Below are 27,833 nucleotides of genomic sequence, written 5' to 3' on the forward strand. Positions count from 1 at the left end.
CACGAGTAAGTTGTGACTGATTGCCACTTACGATCTACTGCCATTCGTGATCAAGTTTGTGCTAGTATAGGTAAGACGTCTCGATGATGACATGTGCTATTACATCGTGATTGGTGATAGCGTCTGATATCGTCTTTAATGGCAAAACTTAAATTTTCTTTGCATTCAAAACCATGGAATAAAACAATAGTGGAAATTATAGTTTAGTTTGGTAACATCTGTAGAACACCATAGCAAAATAAATTAGTGAACTAATTAATGGTAATAACAGCATGTAATATAGTAAGGGTTAGTTTGCCATCCTAGCTAAATATGAATAAGAAATACAAATATTGATACGAAAAACATTAGGTACAGATAATGAAACTAACGAAAATAAAACAACTATGCTACAAAAGATAACATTGGTCAACAATTCAAATGAATAGCAAAACAAAGCTCCGAGGTGAAAAGAGAAAAATGCACAGCTAAAATATTGTCCAGATTTGAGACTTTTAAAATTCGAACTTGAAGGGGCCTATACTCACTCTAACCAACGTGTGTAATAGATTTACCCCATCTACGACTAGGGATGGCCACTGCTTCACCAGAGTTTTCTCCATTTAAGAGGTTCAAGCACACAAGAATTGGTAAGATAATATTGAAGATAAACTAAAAATAAATTAACTCCGACAATATAGATAGAGAAGATAAAATTAACCGTAAAAACGCTGTTTGAAATTTTAAGAACGTTGTTTAAGCCTGTCATTCCAACAACTATTGTTTAAACTTTTTCAACAACTGTTTGAACCTTTTTAACAAGTTGTTTAAAAAGTTCAAACAATTACAAAAATTTTTAAACAACTTGTTAGAGTGACAGGCTTAAACAATGTGCTTTTTTTTACTGTGTAATAAGATTTTACTCATCAAATGCATTCGAACTTACTGAGATCCAAAGTTTCTTTTGTTGATTTTTTTCTTTTGGAAAGGATATCAATGATGCACAATAAATCGTGTGCTGTCTGAGAATATGTAAATATAAATTTAAATGTTGTTTAGATGTGCATTTTAATCATTATTCGTCTTTTGACTCGTTTTGTAATCATTTAATAATTGTGACCATGTTTAAGATTGTCAGGTGCAATTCATTTTGAATTGGCTTCCCAGTCACCAAGGAAACAATTCTATAACAAAGAAAGAAAAATATTAGACTCTCAGATTTTTAACCGACCCCAAATTGGTTAAAAAAGAACTGACCAACTGTTGGTTAAAAATCCAAATCCATTTTGCATACATTTTGTTTTAACCAACAATGGCAGGTTCATATTTGAACCAAATGTTGGTTTACACAATTCTGAGAGTGTTAGATAAGTGCAATGATTGATTGTCAAACTACGCAGTAAAATAAGAAGATAGATGTCACCATATAAAATTTATTCTTAATGGTCACAAGAAATATGATAACGGTAGCAGTAAGAAGACAAATCTAAAAGAGGAATACAATAAGGTGAATACAACGTAATATTACTAAAAATTCTATGTAGTAAACAAAATAATAAAGAATGACAATAATTTCTAACAGGAATTGTCCGTCATTCTGACGACTGATTTTCGGGGAACATATTAATTTATTAAAATGAATTTGTTCCTTTGGTTACAGTAAGATCACATTCCATTGTTACTGTCAAGAGACTTGCTTGAAATAGTTATCAGATTTATGTTTATAGTCCCAATGCAATATAATCATATAATCACGTTGAAGGGAAAGTCGATTTCACAAGTTCAAACACTTAAATAAGCTAATAAATTAAATAAATCTGGAATGGCTATGTGTTCAATAATATTGTATCATATTTTTCAAAAAAATGAAAGGTAGTTAAATATCAAAATAACCTTGAAATGATACTTCTGTGCTACCGGTTTTCTTTAATATTGATTGATTTCAGCTCATACTGTATTTCTAATGTTATTGCTCTAAACACGATCCATTTATAAATCACTCATTGAATATCCAATAAGAGAGATAATTTGATTATCTAATAATACATGAAGAGTTTCTATTTATATTTACAGCGCAGTTACAATCTGACTACATTAGTATTACTACGTAACACACACAGGGCGGTGCGACTATGTCACAACTGCGCATAGAACACAATTAAATAAACAATGCTTCTTGCAGTCGAACTGAAATACGCAGTTCTTGTCAAAAGCATAATAAGAAATAGAATAGGCATATAAATTTGAGCTAGAGATAATAATTTATAACATGAGAATTTCCAATGGTATAACTGATATTGTAATCTATAATTTTACCCAAACCAAGTAGCAGTTAGTATCTTACATTCACGAAGATACACAGCAAAAACTGTGGTGTTAACCGATGTACATAGAGGACCACACCAGTTATTTTACACCGGTGTTAAATTGGTGTTAGTTTAACACCTATAGGTGTTATTACAACACCTATGGTTGTTACATTTTTTGTTACATTCTTTGGTGTTATGTTCAATCTCTAGGGTGTTATTTTAACACCTCAGGGTGTGGTCCTCTATTAACATCAATTGGTGTCAGTGATAACACCACAGTTTTTACGGTGTAGCTTACATGTATATTTCAAGAAAGGGCTATATATTTTGGGGTCTATTTTCAAGAATGTAAATGTGAGGTTAATACACCATGTATGTAATTTTATTGTTTGCTCTGCTAAGTAACCTTTTTTCTGTTTGAATTCTAAAGAAAAAAATCTAAAACTAAGACAATATTAGACTCGGAGCAAAGGCACGAATGCGGTCAAAAACCCTTGCATAATAACAAAACAAATTCATCATCAAACATCATAAATTATTTTTTACAGTATTTACTTCATAAATAATAGATATTTACAAATCTCGTTGGCATGAAAATAAGTAATATTTGCACATAATCGTGGGGAAACGTCACATAACGTGGAGGGATGATATCGTCACGTGTTCATGATTGCGTGATATAAGAGTCAGGTGATGACGATGGGCTTTGGGCCCTGATCACGTGTTATACCCAATCTGTGTACATCCTCTCGCCGTCTGCTGATACCCCTCCTGATCGATCTCCTCCACATTTTTCGAGGACGGCCTCGACCTCGTCAGGCGAGTAACGAACTGGTGTCATTTCGTTGCTCGCAGCCGACGAACTCGAGTACGTTCCAACACTATCCGAGCTGGAGTTATGACTATCACCACTAGAGTTCCTGCTAGTACTTCTACCATTTGGTAGGACGCCATTTGGGGTACCACCGTTCGGTATGCTACCGTTCATACTGTTTCTGTGCAAAGGGTTAACCCCGTTTATATGTCCCCTATTAAGGTCATTGCGGTATCTGACGTCACCGTTTAGAACGTCGTTATTATTTCTGTATTTATCCGGAGAAGGTTTGGTTACGACAAGGCTAGGAGCGTCTTGCGAACTTCTTCTCTCAGATGGATGCTCTCTGATCGGAGTTAACGGCAGTGCGTTCCCGTTACGTTCATCGTCTACGATGACCGCAGGATTGTTGCCATAGTAACCGTTGTGATCTCTCGTTGTAGGCGGCTGCTGCCCCAGTCCAGGGTTGGTCGAGCCTTTGGGGATTGGTTTATGGTTCGGGGTAACCTTGGAGACATTCCCGAAGGCAATGGCAGGGTTGGGTGGCTTGGGGCTTGTTGCTGGAGGGCGGTCTGTGTTAGATTGATAGCTGCGGTAGCTACCGCCTGAGGATCGGTTGTCATCATGCTTTGAGAATTGGACAGTCTTTGGCTTGGTGATAGATGATGGGCTTGGCATCCAGCACTCATCGGAGTGACCAAGTGTTCTACATTCTGGTGTGCAGTGAGGACTAGCCATGTAGCTATGACGGTGGCTTCCAGAAGGAGCTACAAGAAGAAATGAATTATAAGAATATTCAATTATAATATCAAAAACCTTCATTATGTTCTCTATATATAGTATGATTATATGAAATCTATAGCAGGGTAACGCGACCGTCCAGTAACATTAATGCAATGTGGCTTTCAAAAATCGAAATATTTTTAAAGCAAAATCCTTGGAAACAGTCTTAACAACTTTTTAAGGTCCATGTTTAGAATCTGACTTGCATTGTAGTTTTGAACAAAAAAATCATCGCCAAATATGTTGTTTTGATAAACTTACTTTGGCTATTGCTGATATTCTGTGCTGCCAGAGCTGCGATACGCGGGTAAGACGCTGACCGCCTGGAGCTCCCATCGGCTGAAGATAGATTGCCTCTATAACCGTTTTCCCGCTCAATTTCTCGGTCTCCACCATGTCCACTGTCGTAGCTACTACCACTGCCCCCTTCTGAGTTACGATCCTCGCTGTCACGACGGAGCTTACGAAGAAGACGCTGGACCTGTAGCAATGAGAATGACCAAAGAAAAAAAACATCATTAGTGATGTAAAAATCACAGTATTGAGTAGCATAAGTCATGAAAGTATAGTATTTTGGTCAAAACCATGTTTCCTATCAATTTTATAAAATATTTGGTCTATTGATCTTTTTTAACACATAAAAATCATTTTAAAAATCAATTTTAAACCTCATCAAATTTTTTTTCATTACCTTTGCTCACCCAAAACTCAGCCCTCAAAATTGCCATTAGGACACTGTACAAAATCTCCGAGCCCTTTGTTGAACATCGCATGTAAATTTCTTCAATCTGCAGTTTGGACTGTTTATAAAAAGGTCCCCTGAAATTGTTATACCTCTTAAAATTTCAGAATATAATTATGAAGTTATTCATCATGTTCATTTCTAGAAAATAACACAATCAACTTGAATCTATTTACAAAGGATTCTTTGGCACTTGCATGCAAGAAAAACGTCACCCATGAGTTTGAGAGTCGGCAAGCAAGGAATTATGTAAATGACTAACAATGTCAAATAAATTGACTCCAAAACAATAGATTTATTGTAATAAAATACCCCTCACAATTCATTTCGACTGTAAATTGAAAGTAAAACCACGATTTGACCATGTGTCGGAAATTAAAGCAGTTAAAAAGCAAACGCGACACAAACTATAGTTTAGGAATTGATCGATTTTTTTTCTTTGTACATCTCCAAATTCTGGAAGTGTCTTTACATGGAGGAAGGAACAAAGACGTGAAAAATCGTTTTCATACATGCATCATCGGATCACCTATTGTATAGTTACTTCTTTCACTTCTGTCTTACATCAAATTTCCCTTTGTGACTTTAAGCTTTTTTTCTTTAAGAACTCGAGTATTATACTCGATGGAACATTTGTATTGTTCGATTCTTGTAACACAGGTATTGCTGAATGCAAGAAATTGGAAAGGCTATTTGTTTATATATCGATTTGTGCATCTGCAGATGCGACCAGCCTTAATTCGAATCGTGTTCTATGTGTTGTAACAAATTGGACTGCATGTTTTTAAATATTTGGACTGTCTGCTTTATGAATGAAGAAAGCGATTATTTGCTTTGTTAGCCGATGACAGGTGTTTTTCTTTTCTTTTTATTGTTAGGTTTCTAGTACTAGATTTTGTACACATCGAATGTTCATGTAATATTGTATTTGACAAATCATTTTATGCAAAATTAATTTTTCACTGGTATAATTATAATATCAATGACTTTGAAGATAATACTTATATTTTAAACATTCAACAAAAATACCGGGTATACAAAATATCACAGCTTTTGAATAAAACAGTCTTAGCAGAATTATTTCAGGAGGGTGTTGTTAAACTTGTCAGCTAGCTATAATGCTGAACCGTCAAGTATTTTGCTCAAACTCGAGTAGAATTCATAGTATGAATGAAAAAAGACATGAAGTAGTTATTTGTCTGGTTGTGTTTATGTTAATATTCTGATAGTATAATTTGTGGATGTAGAATTCAGCACTTATCTCGAAATATAGGGGGGGGTTTTCGTGCGTAAAGCCTAAACGAAAGAAACTGTACATAAAATGAAATAAAAACCTTAATGATAATATATAGGAAGACATTGATTGTGGTACAGATGCCTGACAGCTTGTAATTTCTTACAGAGTTCTTCACGATCTCTCGTTTCTAAATCCACATCTTCCTCGTATAAGTTTATGGGATATACGCAATGACTGATTCGAATTTTGGAACATGATTCGTAAAATTCTCCACAACTGAAACTCATTAAACCTATCCAAAATGAATTTGAAATTCAAACCTCTATTTCGTACCGATCTGTCACCTTTCATCTAGATCATAACATATGTATATTACTGCAGCCACAATCATGACAATGCGTACAAAAAGGTACATGTCGACGACATTCTCCCTCTCTTTCAACTGAAATTGGTCGATACAACTTCACATTAGAAAGAGCAAACATAACTCTTTTGGTCATGTTTTGAATTCATTTGAAGTCATTCGACGTGTTCAACAAGTTTCTGAACCTTTTATCATTTGCTAAGAAAATGATGTAAGTACGCTATAATCTCTGACGTTTTGAGGCCACCATACCAGAGGGTGATGTATCGTGCTTTTAAGCATTCAGAGTTGAAAAGGGCTATTCTGGCTACTTGAATTTGAAGTAAGAAGGATGGACATTAAAATCATACCGAAAGGCTTTGTGGTGTTGCGAAGCTCTCATGGGAAAAGCTTTAATTTGCATTAATACCAAGATATTTGGTTGAAAATAATTAGGCCTATACGGTAGACCGACAAAACATCTCTTCTGAATTTTGTACGAGGTGAACTTGGTTCATCCGCCTCATAAGATACTAATTTTACAAACCTAAGAACAAGAAAACTGTGCATATCAAAATGTCTGAATAATATATTTCTGAGTATTGTTTTTTTTTCTTGTGGCTGACAGGGGGATGTTGATGACAAACAATCGATTCAAATTTGAACTTCATTTCATACATGTCATACGTTACAATTTTGCCTATGCATTTTGCGCTATACTAAAAACGTTTCACTATTAGTAGTAGTATTATACGTTTTGACTGTGTTTATGGAAAGGGAAATTTCATACTTAAAATGATTTTTAAAAAACCCCTAAAGATCGTTAGCTCCGTAGTATGCATGCATATTCATGACACTATTTAATTCTGCAAACTTCTCCCGAAGACATATTGGCCAACATCGAATTACCAATTAAACATATTTTTATAATGGTATAGGTAGCATTATACTGCTAAAATATTAGTAATAAATAATTATTGCACCCAAGCATCGTTTTGACCATTGGCGATGAAGAGGAATCTATAGGTTACTGTCATGGCTCGCATTTTGATTTCAATTGCCTCCCCCACTCGTCGTTTGAAGATCGGTGTAGTGTACAGTAAACATCAATCTTGAAATTCTTTCTGAGCAATTCAAACCATTTAAAGGTGCGGGACTATTCCGTATTAATTGCACGTTTGAGCTCGAGTGTTTATTCAAGAGCAATTCTTTCCATCAAACTTTCAATGTCTTCATCCTCTATCCCTCTCCTCTCTCGTTCTCTGTTTCTAAAGGTAAGAGGAGAATGTTTGTGATTAGGATTGTCTTTCCGTGTAGGACCCTAATGCCTAAGTCACATTTACGAAAACAATTTAAAATCGATCGACAGTATGCCATTGAAAATAGTGCTATCGTTTTGATCGGTCAGGAATCGCTTTCGTTAGTATGATTGTGGCATTACTGACGAAACACTCGGTTTGTTTAGTCCGTCGTGTTGGGGTTTTAAAGAAGTTCAATTGATGTCTAACAATAGTTAGACGACGTTTGTTTTGTTTGCATGTTAACTGTAGCGATTGTGTGATAAATGAAGATACTAACAGAGAAAGGGGGTTCTAAAGTACCAACCAGTCTCTTTCGCACGTTTTAGGGAATACTTTCCTTTAATATCTCCCGATTTAGTCCGATTGACAAAAGCAAATTTGAAATCTAAAAAAAATACGTAATTGGAGATAATTAAATCAGAAGACAGGTGCATGGATTTTACTTTCAGTTAACTGTTAAAAATGTTGAGGTAATGACATCATAGCGATCGACTCTATCAGTAAAAACCAAATAAAATGAGGTGACGAGGCAAAGTGATTTTTCAGATTGTTTAAAATTCAAACACGAGCATATTTTCTTTGAAATATTTTACTACATTTTTGTTCTACTATAATGTTTCTTTAATATCTTTACCGTCTTACAATGACTTGTGGACAAAATATCAATAAGTATAATGAGGAATTTTGTGTAATAATTAATTTCGAAACCCCGTAATCATAGCCACGCATTTTTCACTATGACCAGATTTTCCAACAGAATCATCAAAGTTGACTAAATAGATAAACGTTCATTCAAAAATTCCCACAGTGACAACGATGTACCGATGTTATTTCGTAGTACGAGGGTATAATTCATTACACGTTACTGAATATCATCACAAAGCGGAATATATGATTTAATTACCACGGTAACTGCCCTGTCTAACGAAGCAAAACTACACGCGACATAAAACGGATATTAATAAATAAATCATATTTACAACCTTTCATTACTATTCTAATGTCCGAAAAGTATTGTTTATTGGATTTTGAAGGTCCCTCTAATAAACACACTCTGCATGCTCTGTGTGTCCCTAAGGCCTACTATCATAATTTATTTTCACTGGTGCTTTCTAGACGCATATTGGTACGTTTTTGTCTAAATTGATACTAATAATAACATCCTTGGTTGGTGATAAAGGTCCGATGGCTCTATTTCATCTAATTTCTGACAAGGTTAAATATATCCAGATTGAAGTGATGTCTAGATTTAGTCGCTAATCCCCAGGCACGCCACGATTATATTCAATGTTACACGATATAAACCTAACATGCCTAAAGTGCATTGACTAATTTTCCAGCATTACCCTATTGTCTATACGATGTCCTCTTGTTAGCGCGATATAAAAGTGATTTTTAAACTGATTTCTGATTTTAGGAAGGATGGTAACTGCTAATTTAATTACCGATGGTCCATAACGTATCAGATAGTTGCAAACTTAAGATACCAGTGATCATGGTGATAACGGTTGTACATCGATGGGGTCGTATGATTATGATTATTGGCACAAACGTAATGATGTATAGGATCCTATTTAATTATCTAAGAAAAATCACACTTTCAGCTATTGAAACGAAATATTTTTGTTCAAGAAGAATATATAATAGATAGCTCAGTAGTGCCCAGTATTATAAATTTACTGAGCATAGACAGAGGAGATTAAAATTGTATCAAGACTATGTCATTAATGTATTGAAACAAGATAATGCTACATCTAGTGTGATGCATATTATCCTTGAAATGTCTCATAATTACACATTACCATAGGGTTGAATATTTTTCAAGCTTTAGCAGAAAATAATATTCTATTGGTCATCACTCTCATTATTATTATTATTCAATCGCAAAGTGAATTATCCGTCACTGTTCCAATTCTTAGCAGAAAAAAAATCGCGGTAAATCAAATCGGTGGTAGCATTATTCTCTCAAGGCAGACCGTTGAAACCTGATTGGGGCGCGAAATAATTCACTGTGAAAATGCTTTGATATTGATCTCATAAAACAATGGCTGATAATAAACCACTGCCATGCAGACCAACAGACGTTGTGGTTTCCAAAGAATTGATCCAAAGCCAACATCACAGAAATTGAATAATTCTGGGAGTCAGTTATTTGTCGACGTATCATACAATATCTTGGATGTAATGAATTGTGAATGGAGGGAGAAAGCGAATTTCATCCCATTTTAAATGAAATATTAAAAAATATCAGATCTGCTGTTTTCTTGAAGTATACATTCTAATTCATACGCCTTCCTCTTTACACATAAGTTGTTTATATTTATATTCTTTATAGAAATTGATTTGAAGTGTATTCTTGTGAACAATAATGAATGTAACTTTGTAAAATGGAGGAAAATAAATGTTTATTTGAATTGAATTGAATTGAAAATTGAATAATTGAACTCATGTTTGCAGAGAATTATAGTGATGTTCTTTGGAGTTTTATATTGGATTATATCAAAATATGACTAATTGGCAAAATGATTTATACGTAGGCGATGATTGGACGCATTCAATATCTTCCAACAATTTGAATTCATACTGAATCATCATCGTATATTACGATGTCCCTCCCTTAAATCGAATCCTACACCGAAATGTGACGCATGCAGAAAATGGCGCCCTTAGTTCCCCCATTGTTGTTTTTTGTTTCTACACACCCATGGAGTTATACGTCACATATTCGCGAGTCAAATATTGATTAGAGTACCTCACTTTACCTCGCTTGAAGACCACCAACCCCTCACATGTATCCGGACTATATTAAAGGACATTCAATAAGGGAGACATTTTGCTTAAAAAGTATATGATATTGGGCGAGTTGGGCCATTTTGATAGACGATGACTGCCTCGTGCCGCGAAAACGAATTTAGGGGGTCGATTGGTAATTTTATCATAAGGGGTAGCCCTGACATGATTACGTACAATCATTCAGGAATGAATAATGAACAAAACGTAATTTATTATAAGAATTATTAATTGATCATGAAAATTAATAATTTTACAATCACATAATTTGCGGTTCTATGTAATAAGATTGTCAGTTTATCTTCAATTCGTCAAGGTTAGGATAAATTCCCAAATATATTTCTTCCTTTTGGAAAGGAAAGTGCCCTTAATTGAAATATATTTCTGTTCACTTTAATTCTCCTCTTTATGAAACGGCCTTCAATTCATATCCGTACATCTGCTCTCGCGATTTAAAAACACTATTACAAATCGTGTGCCATATCGATATATGATTACGTAATCTCTTCTCTCGTATTGATCAGAATCGATTTGTGCATCTAGCAGCACCCCATCATACAACTCTCTTATGCATGCACACAGCTCTATCTCAGCAGAACCACCGCTTAGCTATAGGAATTATTTGCATATATTGGTCCAACAAGGTCTTTTTGCTGAAATCAATATTTCCCCCGGTTCCCTTCGTTAAGAGATGTTTGTTGTCCCATCCCCTTTATCCCTGCCAAGTTTTAACAGATTGTAAAAGGGAATTAAAGATGCCTTCTGACATGAAAGAAGACAAAGGAATCCTGTTTTGTTCATGTGTATTTCATCAGAAGAAGCGGATTGGTAGAGGGGTCTTTTTTGTTCTGGGTTTAGCGTGGTTACCATATTTGACGCGTGTGTCGGGCACGCGACTTTTGAATTCTTTAAGAAATCGAATTTTACATTCCACGACCAATAATGGCAGTAATATAGTTCTTCCATACAATTTTCCGTTCGTTTCAATAAACATTAGCAGATTTTGATCTGTTTTAATCTTGATCCTCGTTTGATGATTCAATTTTAAAGTTCATGAATATTATTTGAAAGGGGGACGTAAGTCGAACTATCGCCCACATTACTGAAAGTGGCGGATTTAGTTTGTCGAATTGCCAATGGGTAATAATGGTATCCTTTATTTAGTAAATGTGCTCAGCAATCTCATCGGTTGTACTTGCCATGGGTTAATCAAATTACACAAAATATACTTAACTTTGTAATCCAGTTATCAAGTAAACGAAGTGAAGATTTATTAAACTTAGTAGCCGTAAGGATTCCCTATCCATCTTTCTTACTACATGTATTACCCCCCCCCCCCCCTCTCTCTCTCTCTCTCTCTCTGAAGCAATACCAACAGCGTTGTGAACATTTTATTGAATTACTTTTGTTTTCATTATTATCTGGCCCTAAAAAAATATAATTTCATGTGCATTTACCTCAACAACCTTTAAAATCAACAATATTGCTTTTAGAATTAAAATACAATGAAGAAAAATCTTTCCTTTTCTATTACGAGACGCAAGACGCCACAATTTCTTCACATGATTTTGAGGCATAATTTTGGATAATGGTTATATCAACATATAAAAAAATCCTTACATTATAAAACTGAAACTAAATCAGTATTTTTCAATTTCATTTGGGTTGATATTTACCTCTACATCAGGGTCTGGCGTCCTTCTGGCTGACGTCATAGATGCGATGCTTTCTGAATGAAGATCAGAGTTGCTACCAAACGTGCTCATCTGCCTGTTACCCAGTCTCATGTCCACGTTCGCTGCTCCAGTGATCCCAGGTGGTAGTGTACCAAGGTTAGTAGTTGACCCAGGGTTAGATGAACCCATCGAATCACGATCCCTCTCCTGCTGTGCCCGCCATTTTCGAATATTCTTCGATTGTATGGTAGATGCATTCGACGCCGATGTCGATGTCAGCCCCGAGTCTGTATCTGATATCTTGCCCCCGATGTCGGCGGGCTTTGCCGCCTGCCGTGACGCGAAGAGCTCTTCTCCCGATGGTACAATGTACTTGCCTTGTTCACGATTCTTCGTTCGACATCGAGCAGCGACGAGGAGAAAGACAATGACGAGGATGACGGCGCTCCCGGCCAGTGATATGATGACTATCATAGGCCAGTCGTTGAGAATACCGCGACTGCTTGCTCCATTATTGACCGATAAGTAATAGTCAATTGTAAGGTTGAATAAGGATGTAAAGTTTGCAGGTGGAAGGGATCGCTTAAAGTCTTCATTTGCTATGACAACGCGAAGAACGGCTGTGGATGATGAAGAAGGACTGCCACCATCAGTAGCACGTATTGTAATGTCATGGACACCTTCCCACATTGGCTCAAGATATTGGGCCGTCACAACCTGTCCATTGGCTTGGATACCAAACGCACCATTAGTGTTTCCATGACTAATTGCATACGAGACAGCAGCATTCTCGTCTTTATCTTCATCTTCACTCTCAACCGTCATAATGTGGAGACCAGGTTCTGCAGAAACTGGAATGAATCGGATGTCATCGTTTGCCGAGGGTAAGATGAATTCTGGGCTGTGATCGTTAACGTCATTGACGGTTACGACTACCGTGGCAGTAGCTGTTTTGGGGGACAGTCCGTTGTCGACAGCACGTACTGTGAAATGATAAAGTTCTTGAATCTCCCGATCGAGTTCTGCTGTTGAAAAGATCCTTCCGTTGTCTTCATCAATCCTGAATACAGCATCAGTCAAGATACTGTACCTCAATCGACTGTTGTCTCCTTCGTCAGCATCTGTAGCTATGGCACGACCAACCAAAGTACCACTAGGTTGATTTTCATCTATTCTTAGCTCGATCAACTCCCCACCAAACGTCGGAGCATTGTCATTCATATCAAGAACTCGGACTGTTAAGGGAACGTCTTTACACTTCTGGGGTTGTCCACGGTCACACGCCCTGATCATGAGCTCAATGTATTGACCATTCTCTCTATTAAGACTCGCATTAGCGGTGAGGACACCATTTGTTGGATGTATCCCAAATGCACCATCTCTATCATCAACGAGGCTGTATACAACTTCGCCATTCTCAAACTCGTCTTCGTCGGTTGCCTGTAGTGTAGCAACACGGTGGCCAGGTTCGTTGTTTTCACTGATCGTCGCGTGATATTCAGCTGACGAGAATTCGGGAAAGTTATCGTTCTCGTCATCAATGTACACTTCAAACCGTTTCCGTGAGGACATTACAGGGGACCCTCGATCTTCAGCGAGAATGGTGATATTGTAAAAGTCAATGTCTTCACGATCTAATTCAGCTGCCGTCTGGAGGAAATACTGTCCTTCTGTGATTTGCTCTAATCTAAAACGCTCAAAATCGTCTTCTATTGTTAATCTTGCTCGACCATTGTCTCCTGTATCTACATCAGTGACACGAATAAACGCGAGGTCTGTACCCTCAGGAGAGTTTTCTAGAATGTGCTTGAATCGTCCTCCAGAAATGCCTCCATCAATAGCTGATATGGTCATGCGAGGCTTGTTGTCATTGACATCATTTAGATTAACAGTCACTGTCGTGAAATCAGGAAGTGGGTTTGGGACGTTGTTCGTTGCACGAACGGATACCTGATGAGAAGCATCATCTTCAAAATCAAGATCACTCTTAACTAAGAGCCAGCCCGATTCTGAATCGATCTCAAACAGCTCTCGGATCTTTGCCGATACGCTGCCGCCAAAGTCATAGATAATTTGGCCGTTCGTACCGGTGTCCGGGTCGGAAGCACGGACCTGGATGATTTGTTGTCCCACACCAATGTCCTCATCGACAGATACCTCATATGAGGCCCTATCGAAAACAGGCGAATGGTCATCCGAATCGAGTACCGTGACGTTTAGAATGGTGCCCCCTGATTGAGGAGGATCACCACCATCATCGGCAATGAGAGTCATCTGATAGTTGTCTTTATTCTCCCGGTCAAGATTATGTAGGACTTCCAGCTGGATGATGATCAGTCCTCCAGGGTACTCGTTCTGTACAAGTCCAAAGATATCAGCGTATTCACCAGAGAGGCGGTATCCCTGAATGCTATTCTTTCCAATGTCTTCATCGCTTGCCCCAGACAGTGGGAACCTCGTTCCGGGAGCGACGGATTCTGGGATATTAATATTGGTGACGGCATTGTCGAATTCCGGAGCGTGGTCGTTGGTGTCGTTGATGGTGACTCTAATGGTGATCACCTCCCTGGTTCCCAATTCGATGGCACTGATTTCGATTTGACAGGGAGCTGATGAACCTGGACACAGTGCCTCACGATCCAGTTCAAGGACTGTTGTCAGTTCGCCTGTAAATGGATCAATAATAAACATGATTCAGTTTAGATGATATTGTAATTAATATTAACACGATTAATACAAAAAGATAAAATCATTCAAAAGCAGTAAGAACATATTTTTAAAAGCAAAATAAAAAAATCTTATAATTTTTTTTTTAAGTTTTTGTTTTCTTTATTCTCTGAACGAGGACTACATGACATGATTTCTAATGCATTCAATTGATTTCATTTCATTTCATTTATTTTTTCCATTTCCAACAATCATTTACATTTACAATAGTTTTGTTACATACATCTTGATATAATTATAATCAATAAAACAAAGAAACTTATTATGTATAATACTCAAGATAACAGGTCGGAAACGGAGGAGGCTGCTAAAAAGCGAAGCTTGTAGGATGCAGCCTCCTATAACATACGTATGAAGAATATAAACAAAACACAAACACAACATGGTAGAAATTTGAACGTAAAACTATCTGAATGAATAGTTTAAAAGAATAAAAAGAAAGAAATAGAAATGAGAGAAAATAGCAAGATCAGTGGTCTCCAGATTCTTGCCCCAACACTCACAGCGAATTTACGGATCAACAGGAAAACGAAAAATAACATAGCAAAAGGTTGATCAGTTTGTGTATATATTGATATTTTAATAAAGTAACTTTGGTCAATGAAAGTGACAGACATGTTTAATGAAATTGAATTCAACTCAATGAACATCATGAATCATCTAACTTACCAGTTTGCGGGTCTAGCGAGACATACATCGTCTCGTTGGGCACGCCTAACAGAGAGAACTCGGTAGAATCATCAACAGTAATCGCGAGGTCGTCAGCTACGTTCCCAATGACGGTCCCGGGCACGACCTCCTCGTCAACATAGTAAAATAAGTCGCTCGCTGAGTCGACCGACATCATAAGAAAGGAAATTTGAATCAAAAGAGGCAGGAAAATCCTTAGTGGTGTCATGGTGATACGTCAAATTAGCAGACGATAGACTGATGAAGTAGAAAGCACTCAGCTATGCTTAGAACTGCGTACAAGGAGATGACGGAAGACGGTTGTATTTTGACAGGTTACTCCAAATAATCAATTCATTTTCTATTTGTTCCTCCTTGTCCAGTTATTGCTACGCTGTCAGAACTTGACATCTGAAAGACATGAATAAAAAAATGTTGCGTGTTAAGTATGTATGATGAACACATTTGTTCCAACTTAAGACCCGCTCAATTGCAATGATTTAAATCATTTAATGGAAGTAGTTCAAAGTATTAAAAATCCACAACTAAGAGCACATTACAGCATGTACAGTGATTGCTAAAAGTAGCTGATCGGCACATGATCGGGGAAAATCATCTCAAGAATTCTAGAGTTTATCCCACCTCATCATAATATATACGGATAAAATTCAACCTTTCTGCTTAAGCTTCAGTGCAATAAATGATCCAAGTTTTGTGTGATTGTATTTTAAAACAGAAGGATAAAGAACATCAAGCATGTCAAGAGTTGATAAATTCATTCACTCTGACTCATTTGATCAATGTTTTCCCTCTCGTAAATCAACCATATTTTTCAGGAAGGGATGTCTTGAAATGATGACCATATACAAACGAGGTGTTTAATTTTCGATCGGATCAAACGATTAATTCCTTTTTAATTCGTTTTATAAGAGATGAGTCATCAAGAAGGGGGTATTCCTCTGATCAAGACTGGGTCCCGGGTCACTCCTACCATGCCTACTGCATGGTTCCTTGCTTCTTACACAATCATTTACTTAGCGACCACGGAATGCATGACCACCAATAAAGTAATCTGCTTTGAACAAGATAAGGAACCACTTAACCATTTCAAACAAATAACCCATATCTCGAGTACAAAGAATCCCATTTGTTTACCTCCTTGTCTGTTGTTCTTTCGGCGAGATTTGGTCAATAAGATATGGAAGTAAATTATGACATTTGTCGTGTTTGATATTGACTGGAGTCATTTTTACCGTTTGCTTAATACAAGCAATGTGTTTGCCTTGTTTGAGAGGTCATTTAAGGTTGCGTTGATATCAGAAGGAGCAAAAAAAAATGGAGAACGGTCGTCAAGAAACAAGATACATTTTGATCCAACCGAGGTGCGTTATACTTTCACCGAATAGCAATAATAATATAAGAATATTATATATCTAAATCATTTTCATATCAATATGAAATATAAATATATATTTATCTAGGAATGCATAGTGATATAGAGAGAGTGGGGAGGAGATGAGGGGGGGTGCGAAGGAGAGGCACAAAGAAAGACACAAGATCAGAAAAGCGATACAAGCTTTTCATATGCAGAGAGATACAAATGTAGACATAAGGGGAGGGGCTTTGTGTTTAAAAGAAGTCAGGTAGAGCAAGTGGATCATGTGGATGGGGTAGGGTATTTAAGTGACATTTTTACAAAGAAAATTCCTGGTATTATATAAAATTTTTACCATTACATACAAGCATTTTCCCTGTAGTGTATATGCAACGTAAACGTAAAAACAACGGCGAGCACCATAAATTGCCCGACTAAGTGAAATTCTTACAGTGTTTACAGATCGGATATATTTGACTAATAATCTATTCAACTGAAATAGAGAACCTGGGAAAGTATACGGGTGATTCACTCGGTGAAAATATTCAACCATGACCAGACAATAATGGGATCAAAATCAATCCGATTTTATGCAACAAATTCCTCTCGGCATTGGACAAAAAATGAAGAAATTTTGTTGACTGTTTGTGAAAGGTTTCTTCTCGCCTGCAGGTATTTGAATATCATGACAATGGAGGATTAGAGAACAATATAATGTGTAAAGTAGGAGTTAAAGACCACTTCTTAGCTGAATTGAGAAGATGAGGTAATTACCAAACAATGAATACGGAAAGAGTGCTCGACCGGGTTCTGAGGGATTGGTTTATTAGGGCACCACGTTAATGTTCCAAATTCAAAACACGAACGGCCCTGAGGAAAGATCGATGCGTTCATAGGTAATGTTCAAAGACAACACTAACTGTCACACTTTTCTCTCTAAATATGAAAGGCAAATTTGAATCAGTTATATCTCTTCCTCCACAACGCTATGGCAAGCCATCTATTTCACAAGTATTCCGTGCTCTTTTTGAAATTAATGTTAATGTAATAAGCCTGTATTTTGATGATACATTATACAATAAGCTCGTGCGATCAACACGCCGAGAGCCAGACTGACGCCCAAATTATTTTTTCGTCAATCAACATTATATTCCTCATCCCTCTAAAAGACCAGCCTCCCCCATTTTCCATCACAATCGTTATTATTCTCTGCATCACCATCTAATGTAGTAGAATTCATCAAATATTTATACTCATGGTGGAGGGCATCTACAGTCAAAATTCATCAACAGCGGTTGATCTTACGCCGAAGAAGGCCAATTTAAGTAGAATATTCCATCATTGGCAGATGATGAGCCTACAATGTATATGCGTTTTACTGGCAAAGATGTTTTTCTAGCTCTTTTGACTGCTGTATAAGCAATGATTGCGTCTCTTTACACGATTTACCTTCGTTATTTCCTTTGTTGAATTGAATAGTGTTGCTTCAATGAATATCATAATTACATGTTATCTTCTTGATAACATTCTGATCATGAGTTTGAGAGTGAAATAAATTCATAGAATAATATTTATAACACACCGAGCTATATCCTATATTGCCAAAATTACAAGATGTAACATCGAGTCTCATATGATTGTTATTTTATCATGACCTTAATAACTTCAGCTTGCCGTTTTCTTTTAAGAATGTCAGAGACAACTTCTCGATAATAATTCCAGGTCACTTGCCATTGTCATAACTCGCTGAAATGTCAAAACAGGAAAAACCTTAACAAAAATCCATGACCTCAAACCATGAAATATTCCAATTGCAGTTGACATACTAACAATATTCTTGAAATGACATAGTTGTATAATTCAATACACGGTCTTTGTACATACTGAGGACAAAGTGAATTCAATATTGTATGGATTCTGAGCATGCCTGGGTGATATAACAACCCCGTCTCCCGGTTAATTTCAAATGTCATTGACTAGTGCTATGCCCTTTTCTCGGGACTGTCACGGATTTATCAGGTTTTATTACCAAGTGCAAAGACACATCTTCAGAAGGATACCAGCATGGTGTGTCGCCGTCAGCGCTCTTTCAAGGGGTAAAGAATTGGCCTAACAGGGAGTCAATAAGAGGAGGCGGTAGAGGCAATATCATGATTAAAGTGGCAGAGATAAACCCATAAAGGGTTACAAGGGGTATACTGCTTAGCCAATTTTGCATATAGAGCTACTAGTGGTTCAGGATTACTTTATACGAATTCAAAAACTATTCTTCCAGAACACAGCAGGTTTTTTTCAACGCACAATTCACGATAAGTTAGGTGAAGATTACAAATACTAACTTGTAATTGTAAAAATTGTATAATTATCTTTATTTATTTATTTGTTTATTTATCTATTCATTTATCTATTCATGTATTTATTCATTTATTTATCTATTTATGCTTTCTTTCAGGTTAGTCCCATTCAAGCCAGTTAAACATACATAATTTACTGAAGACTATAGTATTGTGATATTTACATTGTCATGGGTCATTGTGATAATTGTGCGCCCTCCTACAAACATCAATAGTAATACCTGCACCTTAACATATACCGTACCTCTATGTTAATGCAATATATCAATATGAAGGAATACCACTACGAAAAAATGATCTTCATAAGATTTACAGAGGTAAACACATCCCCCTGCTGCTCCTCAGCCACCGTTGCACGGCCTGAGCCACAGTGATATGACCTGCTTACATTTTATTCAATATTGGTTTAGAGTGGTAACTCATTGATCGCAGATGGTGGTCAATTATCTTCATAATCCTCCTACAAAATGTACCTTTGTTTAAAAATATGAATATGCCCTGGATGGAAACATTCTTGTAACTTTCTGAGCCGAAAGAATCTTTCAAAAACCTGTGCAATATTGTGCATTCAAAATATTACTTTTGATATCCGAATGAATTATTTATGAACAAAATACAAATGGATGACCTATAGCCATTATTAAGGTGAGGCATCACGAAATCAAAAAAAAGTTTAGATTTAGTTTTTAGAGGTTTAATTTCATTATACATTCATATAAGTAATCGTACTTTTGAAATGGTTGATAATGCATGGTCACACTGTGATATTGTACATGCTATACTAATAGTATTCATTTTTGCTCCCTTACAACAGTACAAGCTTACAATCAAATTAATTTGAAAAAGATATATCTCATATCTATTTACATAAAAAGATTTGAATATAAAGGAAAAGTGAACAAACATATCGGTTAAAAATAACGTTATCAAAAGTGGAAACCAGCTTATCGTTGATGTAAATGACATGCGATCTAATCAATTAATGCTACATTTACACAAATGAAACTGACTACAAACCGATCAATGGTATATCATTGGTAATAACTGAATACATTTGATCGGTCTGGAGGAGGTTGCATCAGTGTGACTGTATACCATTAACCTGCATCCTTGGCTGGTAGTATGCATAAGTGCAGACAGATAAGAGCTGCTCTATGGTAATTAAGGGGTGATGTTTATTACCCCTACATAGCTCAATCCAGGACTGGTACTTTTATTTGATTAATATTGAACGTACTTAATTAGTGCTCTTCTCTACTGACATCAATAGAAATAGGCAGACATGGAGACACATAGTATTAAAACAGCAAAAGCAATGGCGTGAAACGCATACACAAAGGGATTATAGACAATGCAGAAGTGAAGTAATTAATATTCGTCATGATGTAAATCATATAAAATTACTATTATTCCTTAGAATGGTTCATTGAATTCGTGATTATTCATAATGTAATACTCTTTTCTAGTATAGATTATCACAATGAATATTAGGGATGCTCGTGGATGAAAATTTAATATAAGTAATTTTTATTCGCCTTTTTTATATCATGCTTATTTGCATATTTGCAAATACTTTATTGAAGTGTGAGTGCAGGAATACTGTACATTAGACACATAATATAAATAAAAGAAGGGACAGAGAACTCTCGATACTTCAGATACAATATTTGAGCGAAAGACTAATTTCCAAGCCCATATCCTGGGAATTCTAAATCACGCCCTTATTGCATTCGTGATGGTAATATTAGTTATAAAGGAAGAGGAGACAAGGTCGAAGCACTATCTCCGTCCAACACGATATGAAGCCGAACATGGTATTTTATTTAAACATTTTATTTACCAACTCATTCCGTTCTTTCTTTGGTCTCCCGCAAACAGAAGACCACTAAATTTAACTGGAGTTCCAGATGATTGGATGCTTGTGATAGGATGTCGCTATGCATTGATCAGCAATTCAAAACTCATCAATCGTAAACAGTAGCCAAACATGTGAAAATATTGTGTAAAGTGACAAGATGACCATTGCAAATCATTGTAAATGAGGACGAGCAGGGCCCTCGTAGTGTCTTCTTACCCCAAAGGAATAATCTACTATCTTTAGAACGCATTGTAGAAAAGTGAAACTTTTGAGGGTCTTCATTATCTCATGCATGACAGGAGTTGAGGAAACCTGCGATGTACATGCGAATGCCCTTTTTTTTTCTTTTGAAAAGTGTATACAAACTGCATCCGCACTGATGTTCATAAAAGAGTTTAGCTGAGACATTTGGGAAAACACAAAATGTCTGCCAGAACTGTACAGGATTCACTATTTTTGGGTCAGCGGAATTCAAATCTTTCTTGACCTAATTGTGTTTCTGGCAAACGATTATTACAAAATTACTAAATTGCAATAGCCAGCGGCTCTCTTCTCTGGTTGTCCATAGGTAACAAAGATAATAAAAACACTCTTTTGGGGTTGATAAGTGGGCATTTATCAAAATATCTCGCAGTTAATCATGCTTATGATTGTAACCATTGCTTGAAGTATAACAAACCACAAATTTTCATTCATTCATCCCGGAGACGAGGGGCTAGCGCAGGCAGCCCAGGACGGCCAAGGGGTGTTTTGAATTGATTTTCATACGAGATACGTAACAAAATACGGGTTTAATGAAATAAGGTGAGCCGTATCCATTCAATAATACCATAGGGTGGTAGAGCACCCCTCTCACTCTTTATTACCACCAAGTACCAACCACTGTAGAGTAGAATGATATGCCTTTAATATAGACTGTTAAGGTCAAAGTCTTCGACCAACTGCCCAAGCTGACCAACGGCGGCGACACGACGTAGGGATATCTCGGAAATTACTCTCAAGTAGCATTTGTGGACCTGAACTTACAACTCGTATTTTCTATTTGTAGTTCCATGAAACAAAAATGACGTTTTAATAATCATTTTCAATTTTACTTAGACTTTCAAGGTTATATTCAGTTCCTACAAACAAGGTCAAACTTGTAATAAAGCCCCCTCGACAAGTGCAAAGAAAGGCACTGTATTTCATGGGTTTTTTAATTGAGTAACTTCTTTCATTTATAATGATTTTTTTAAGTGTTTCGAATTGAAATAAAACTGGTTAATCACATGTGAGACTGTACTTTAACAGACTGACGAAACTTGTCCTCCAGCTTAAATCAACAGCAATTCCTTCTCATTCTTCAATATGAAATAGGAATAATACTAACACAAATGAAATACAACTTTTTCACACAGTAAACATGGTGACAGTGGTATATAGACCTGTAAATAAAATATTGATAGACTTTAAATGAAATCAGAGTCTTGCATAGGTTAAAGACAACCAGATTTAAAAGATGTGGAGTCAAACCCCCCCCCCAAAAAAAAACATTAATAATTCTGTTCCATTTAGTTTCTTTTTGTACCACTATTTGATACTTTTTATCATCACGTTTTATACAGTCTACTGGGAATCCGAAAATCATTTCGAAAAATGTTATTCGTCAATTTCTACCTTCTTAAGTTTCGGCGTCGAGTTTGACACATTTCAGTATGTCTTGGCAGACTGTTGTATTGCGTTTCTACGCGATAGTCCCACCTAAATGAAATTAAGTTTTGTCAGTGGAGAACTTGACCGATTGATTGAATGATTGATCATGCATGCAGCTTGGTGACAATACTCCATACCATGTCACGGTTAATAGAATATAACTCTCAAGACAGGCGAAGAAAAGAAAGGCAAAAGGAATGGAAACCCAAGCCAAGAAACTTAACTTGAAATTGGTATTGGGTTGCCTCGCTGACTTTGACTCTAGGTTCACTGAAGGTTAAGAAGTATGAACTTTTTATCCTTTCCTCTTTTGGGGGTAGGGGTAAATATCTTTGGGTTTGGCGTAATAAGATTAGTCCATTCCTACCAGTTAAAAGGGGGCGTCTTGTCTACCTCTTTGGTTCGACAAGGTAGTTTGATTGGGAGTTTGCTCTGTAAAGTCATGATAGACGAAAAGGGGGATAATATTTCGTTGGAGATTATCATGGACCAGATGTTGACGATGGAATTGATATGTAATTGAGAAGTTCAAATCCTTAACAACACTCGTCTCGCCAATTATAACTGGTCTACTCAATTTTGGCGGAGGGGGGGGCGTGTAATTTACCATAATGTTCCGTAACAGGAAGAGTGGTATATTCATAAGAATATTTCTTACACAGTGTAAATTTACTATTCAGCTGATGAAAGCTGACAAGCTGAGTCGGCAAGTTTCATCCATTATTCGACTCAAATATTCGAAAGTAGATCTCCCTGTCGTAATATAGATAGGTGTTTTTTTTACAGACGTGTCAGATGTGATTATTTCCGTCTGCAACCAACATTTCACGTCACCATCCGAAAAGCGCGAACGGGTTTAGAACCTCGAACCTCTGTATGCATAAATGTCAATCGTAGGCGCGCGTTGTTCTAGTACATCAAATATTATAGAGAAACCCATAGCCATAGTCTCAATACTTTATTATCTTAATTATGAAAAAGATAGGCTTCATAATGATGTAGTGGCATAATTTATAACCACAAAGCTTCAATGTCATATTCATTACTTCCTTGGCATGCAATTAATGATGAAAGCTGACTATTTCAACAATTTTGGTGAAATACAAGAGAACCCGCGGTTCAAATCCCATCCGGATTAATGTAAGCACTCTTAGGATTAGAAGATTATAAGAACGTGTTTACTTTCTTAGCTTAATGAGCTGATCATTAATGATATACATAGGGATAATTGACTGGGAAAGTGTGTACTTTGTGGCACCTGTTCTTGAATATTAATCCCCGTTAAGTCAGGACATGGTATACATGGTATATAACGATTAAAGGACGTGGTATATAACGATTAGAGGACGTGGTATATAATGATATGGACAAAGATAGTACTGATGGAACTTCATTAACACTCCTGGTACGCCATGTAACTACAACAGCTCCCGCTAAGCTATATAATACCTAAATCCGTATTGACTAGTACAGGTATCGATTTTGAGCCTGAAAGCATCTACATCGGCTTACAAACCACAAGGGATGCTTGCTAAAGACAGAAACAAAACGAACAAAAGCACAGAGGATACAGACCAACCCGCCGTACGCGCACCATGTGTGTCCGCCCGCCGTAGGCTGCAGCACGGTATGGTTCGATTTACTAGAAAAACATGACACTCTGATACCTTTCAAATTTCATCCACATTTACACCTTTATATGACATTTTTATCAGAGCAAAGGTGGATGACTTGTCAGAGAGGAATTTGGAGAAATAGTGCTCCCTTTTTTCTGAATAGCGAATGGAGTTCAAGTTGTTTTAAAACAGACGTTACGCGAAAATTGACGGACGTCTAAATGAAATCTTTGACGAAGACGAGGCAAGATGTTTGTGACGTGTGGGGGACTAAGCTTTAAAAATAGGAGCAAATCCGCCCCTCTAACCAGACCCTATCCGGTCACTGAAAGTAACAACATGAACAGATTTCTACACCTCTTAAATCAAAACGTGGAAGAAAACAAAATGAAAATCCATCAAAACACATCCACTATTTCATGCACGATTTAAAATCGGAACGAGCGAGAGCCTCCCATTTTACGATACACAATGATAATGACTGCCATATTATGAAGTCAATTTCAAAGATAAGGCCGTATAAACATCACAAATCATTCATGAAGATAGAGATAGAGAGAGATAAGTACATATGATCCCCTCCAATTGTTAACTATAAAAAGGGCATCTTCCAATGGCAGTCGGTAAACATTATCTGACATATGAGAGTTATTACCGAGAATTTATTACCTTGAAATGGACACTGATTGGCACACGACATCGGGCTCTTCAAACTTGTCACATTATATTAAGATACAGAGATACATCTTTTCTTTAAACTGGAGTAATAGTCGGAAAGCCATTAGTGGGGCCTTTTGAAGAAAAAAAAATCAACATCAATTTAAGATTTTATGAGACATCGGATACGCTGCACTGGACTTGCTGGAGTGGTGTCATTCCGTTGCAAGAAATGCTATTTGAAGATATCACGGCGCACATTATAACACACAGAATTCAGATATTATTCGATAAGCAATTGAATAATTTCTTCTTGAGACAATATTATCCATAGCAAAATATTTCAAAACTTATCTTGTAGAGTATTTTTTTAGGAGAGCTTGCACCAGCTATCCAATTCTGAAGCAGCACTCCCGTTATAACACTTTGTTCAATGTTGCTGAAATATTCACCATCTTAAACTTTATACGCCTAATTATGCAACAAATTAATCTAAATTTTAAATGATTGCTTTTAAAATCTAATTTCAGATTCTCGTGGTGTGACGAAAAGTGAGTATCCTCGAAAAAAGTATATCGTTTGTTTGAAAAATTCTTGATAAAACACGACACCTGATGTCACCATCTCTGCTGATGAAGTAGATCATCAAATTTTAAAACTTGGGATGATGCTTTACTAGCATGATTAGGGGGTCTTAATTATATTTAGAGAAATTGAATTATAGCATGTTACTCGATTCAAATGTCACCAAGAATATTCATGTATACATACTAACAGGAATATTCTTATTAATATCTAGAAACCTTATTAGAAATACGGTTGAACTTATCTGATTTTGTTGTGATAGCTTGAAGCTATCCATATCATAATCCTCTTTCGAGTTAACGCCTCGAGGTTAAGAATTTGTCAAATCTACCGCTGGAATCTCTTTGATTCCCAGGCACTCAGATTGATTTAGGTTATTAATAATAACTGCATCTCTGTTGATTATGAGTGGAGGATACACTCGTGGGCAAACGTTGGTATTATATGAAGCAATCTTCTGAAGGGAGCTCTTGACTGGTAGAAGGCAGAGGTGCAGGTGTTTGTACTCTTACCCGGCGGCGAGCGAGATGGAATCCAGGGTTCAGAGAATGGTATAGAAAATGATATCATGTTTAGCCTATCATTCTGCTTTTCATAGTCTGAATCATTTTGCTCCACTCTTAAAATATTTAATGTCTTCCGTAAACCTTCCACTTCAGAGTTCTTTTGGGTGTACTTTTCTACATTTCTCTACCCTTCCCTTCTTTCTATTCCCTTTCTATTCTCCTCTTTCTCGTTATCCCCTCTGTTCAAGTAGAGTATTTCTATATACATGTATATACCATAACAATATTTCTACCTATTTTCATAAACAAAAAGTCACAAACTCCATAATTTATCAAATAGGGTCGTGCATTTGAGACCGAATTAACGCCAACAATCTTCGGTGTCGTTATCGAGAGTAAGGCCTTGTGTATGCGGCGCCACTGTCTTCGGTAGATAGATATGCAGAATTGGCCAATCGAGTGAAAAACTATTCAAAAATCATATTTGACATCAGCAGTCGCATTTATTATTAAATATTATAGGCCTGTGTTCCTATACATACTGGAAATCAGAGTAAAGTTAGGATATACGGTATGTTGGATTTACCAATGACTATCATCCGAATGTTAATGTATGATCTGGATATGTTTGCATCACCATTGTTCACATAATACAATAATAAATAATATTCTATATTCATTATCGTGACTTAAGTTAATAACCTTGATATACATGTATGATGTAATTTAATTGCGTAGAATTGATGGCTTAGTGGTAAAAACAGGCATATCATTAACTTTGTTAGTTTATATCAACAGTCAGTTCACAACTTCGTCACATGGGTGACGAAACGTTACAACAAAGAATAACACCAATAAAAGAGGGATAACATGGTTCAAATTTGTTCTCATAAATTGAAACAACCACTCAACTCCTTAGAAACGTATAAAATATGAATTCAGATCCCTGCGTGGTTTCCAACTATTCGATACGAGACCCTGCTGTTCTTCTCTCCCGCCTTACTCGGCGAGCAAACCTGGGCATTCTACGGTCAGCGGGGAGCGGAGTGCAGCGACTTTTAAGAGAAACTATGTTTTCACAAGATACACTTGGGAGGTTATTTTGTTCCTCTACAGACTGCTAATGACTTGGTAAATGGAAGGCTATTACCTGATAATGAAAAGAAACACTCACCAACAGAGAACGTCATGGGCTATCCCTACATAAATTTCAAGTTTTCGACAGGTCAAACAATTTCATAAATATGAGATTGTAATAAGTTGTAGGTCGTTTATTGAGAGAGTGAGATGGTCTGAGGTAATAGCAATAAACCATGGTAACATCAAACTATGTTTTAAATATAAAGATACAAAAACTTACATCCAATGATGCTCGGAAATAATGCATCCATCCAACAAAAAGATAGTTTGTGATGTGAAGATTTAGTGCAAATCTATTGATTCAACCAAATCGTTATTTATTAATCCTTTCGATGTATCTCCATCTCGTCAGGGTATAAAGATGAGGTAGAATAAAGTGAACTATAATATTCCAAAAGTAGATGATGCTGATTGTGAGTTGAGGAGCACACGCGTTCCTTTTTTAGGATCTTCATGAAATGATGGTCCTTGTGATATTGATGCTTGGTTGGATGCACTGCGCTACTCCCTCGCTCTCCCTACACACCCACCCCTCTCTTTCTCAATGAGTAGTGGACGAGTCCATTGTTCCAAATCAGGGGGGTCGCGCGTGACTCATTCATCAAACCCAGGCGGGTGGGATAAATAGCAAAAACTATTAAACGGTCTTAATCCGCAATTAACGACGATCTAAACAATTA

General features: G+C 36.6%; 1 protein-coding gene across 1 annotated transcript; it reads right to left on the reverse strand.

Annotated features, from left to right (window-relative positions):
- Positions 1 to 2,525: 2,525 nt before the first annotated feature.
- Positions 2,526 to 27,693, reverse strand: LOC121408761 (protocadherin-11 X-linked-like). Its single transcript, XM_041600392.1, has 5 exons — positions 27,374 to 27,693; positions 15,371 to 15,781; positions 11,975 to 14,640; positions 4,147 to 4,366; positions 2,526 to 3,869 (listed from the first exon to the last, which is right to left on the reverse strand). The coding sequence occupies exons 2-5, from the start codon at positions 15,597 to 15,599 to the stop codon at positions 3,013 to 3,015; spliced, it is 3,972 nt and encodes a 1,323-aa protein (XP_041456326.1). The 5' UTR covers positions 15,600 to 15,781; positions 27,374 to 27,693; the 3' UTR covers positions 2,526 to 3,012.
- Positions 27,694 to 27,833: the final 140 nt, after the last annotated feature.

This window comes from Lytechinus variegatus, chromosome 1, assembly GCF_018143015.1.
Source record: "Lytechinus variegatus isolate NC3 chromosome 1, Lvar_3.0, whole genome shotgun sequence".
Taxonomy (NCBI): Eukaryota; Metazoa; Echinodermata; class Echinoidea; order Temnopleuroida; family Toxopneustidae; genus Lytechinus; species Lytechinus variegatus.

What these genes read in the sequence shown, in the direction of transcription:
- LOC121408761 (XM_041600392.1), bottom strand. Translation starts at nt 15,599, where the DNA reads ATGACACCACTAAGGATTTTCCTGCCTCTTTTGATTCAAATTTCCTTT. An exon ending in CTCGCTAGACCCGCAAACTG is followed by an intron (nt 14,641 to 15,370) that starts GTAAGTTAGATG and finishes ATCCATTTACAG; the next exon opens with GCGAACTGACAACAGTCCTT. An exon ending in CGCCAGACCCTGATGTAGAG is followed by an intron (nt 4,367 to 11,974) that starts GTAAATATCAAC and finishes TCATTGCTACAG; the next exon opens with GTCCAGCGTCTTCTTCGTAA.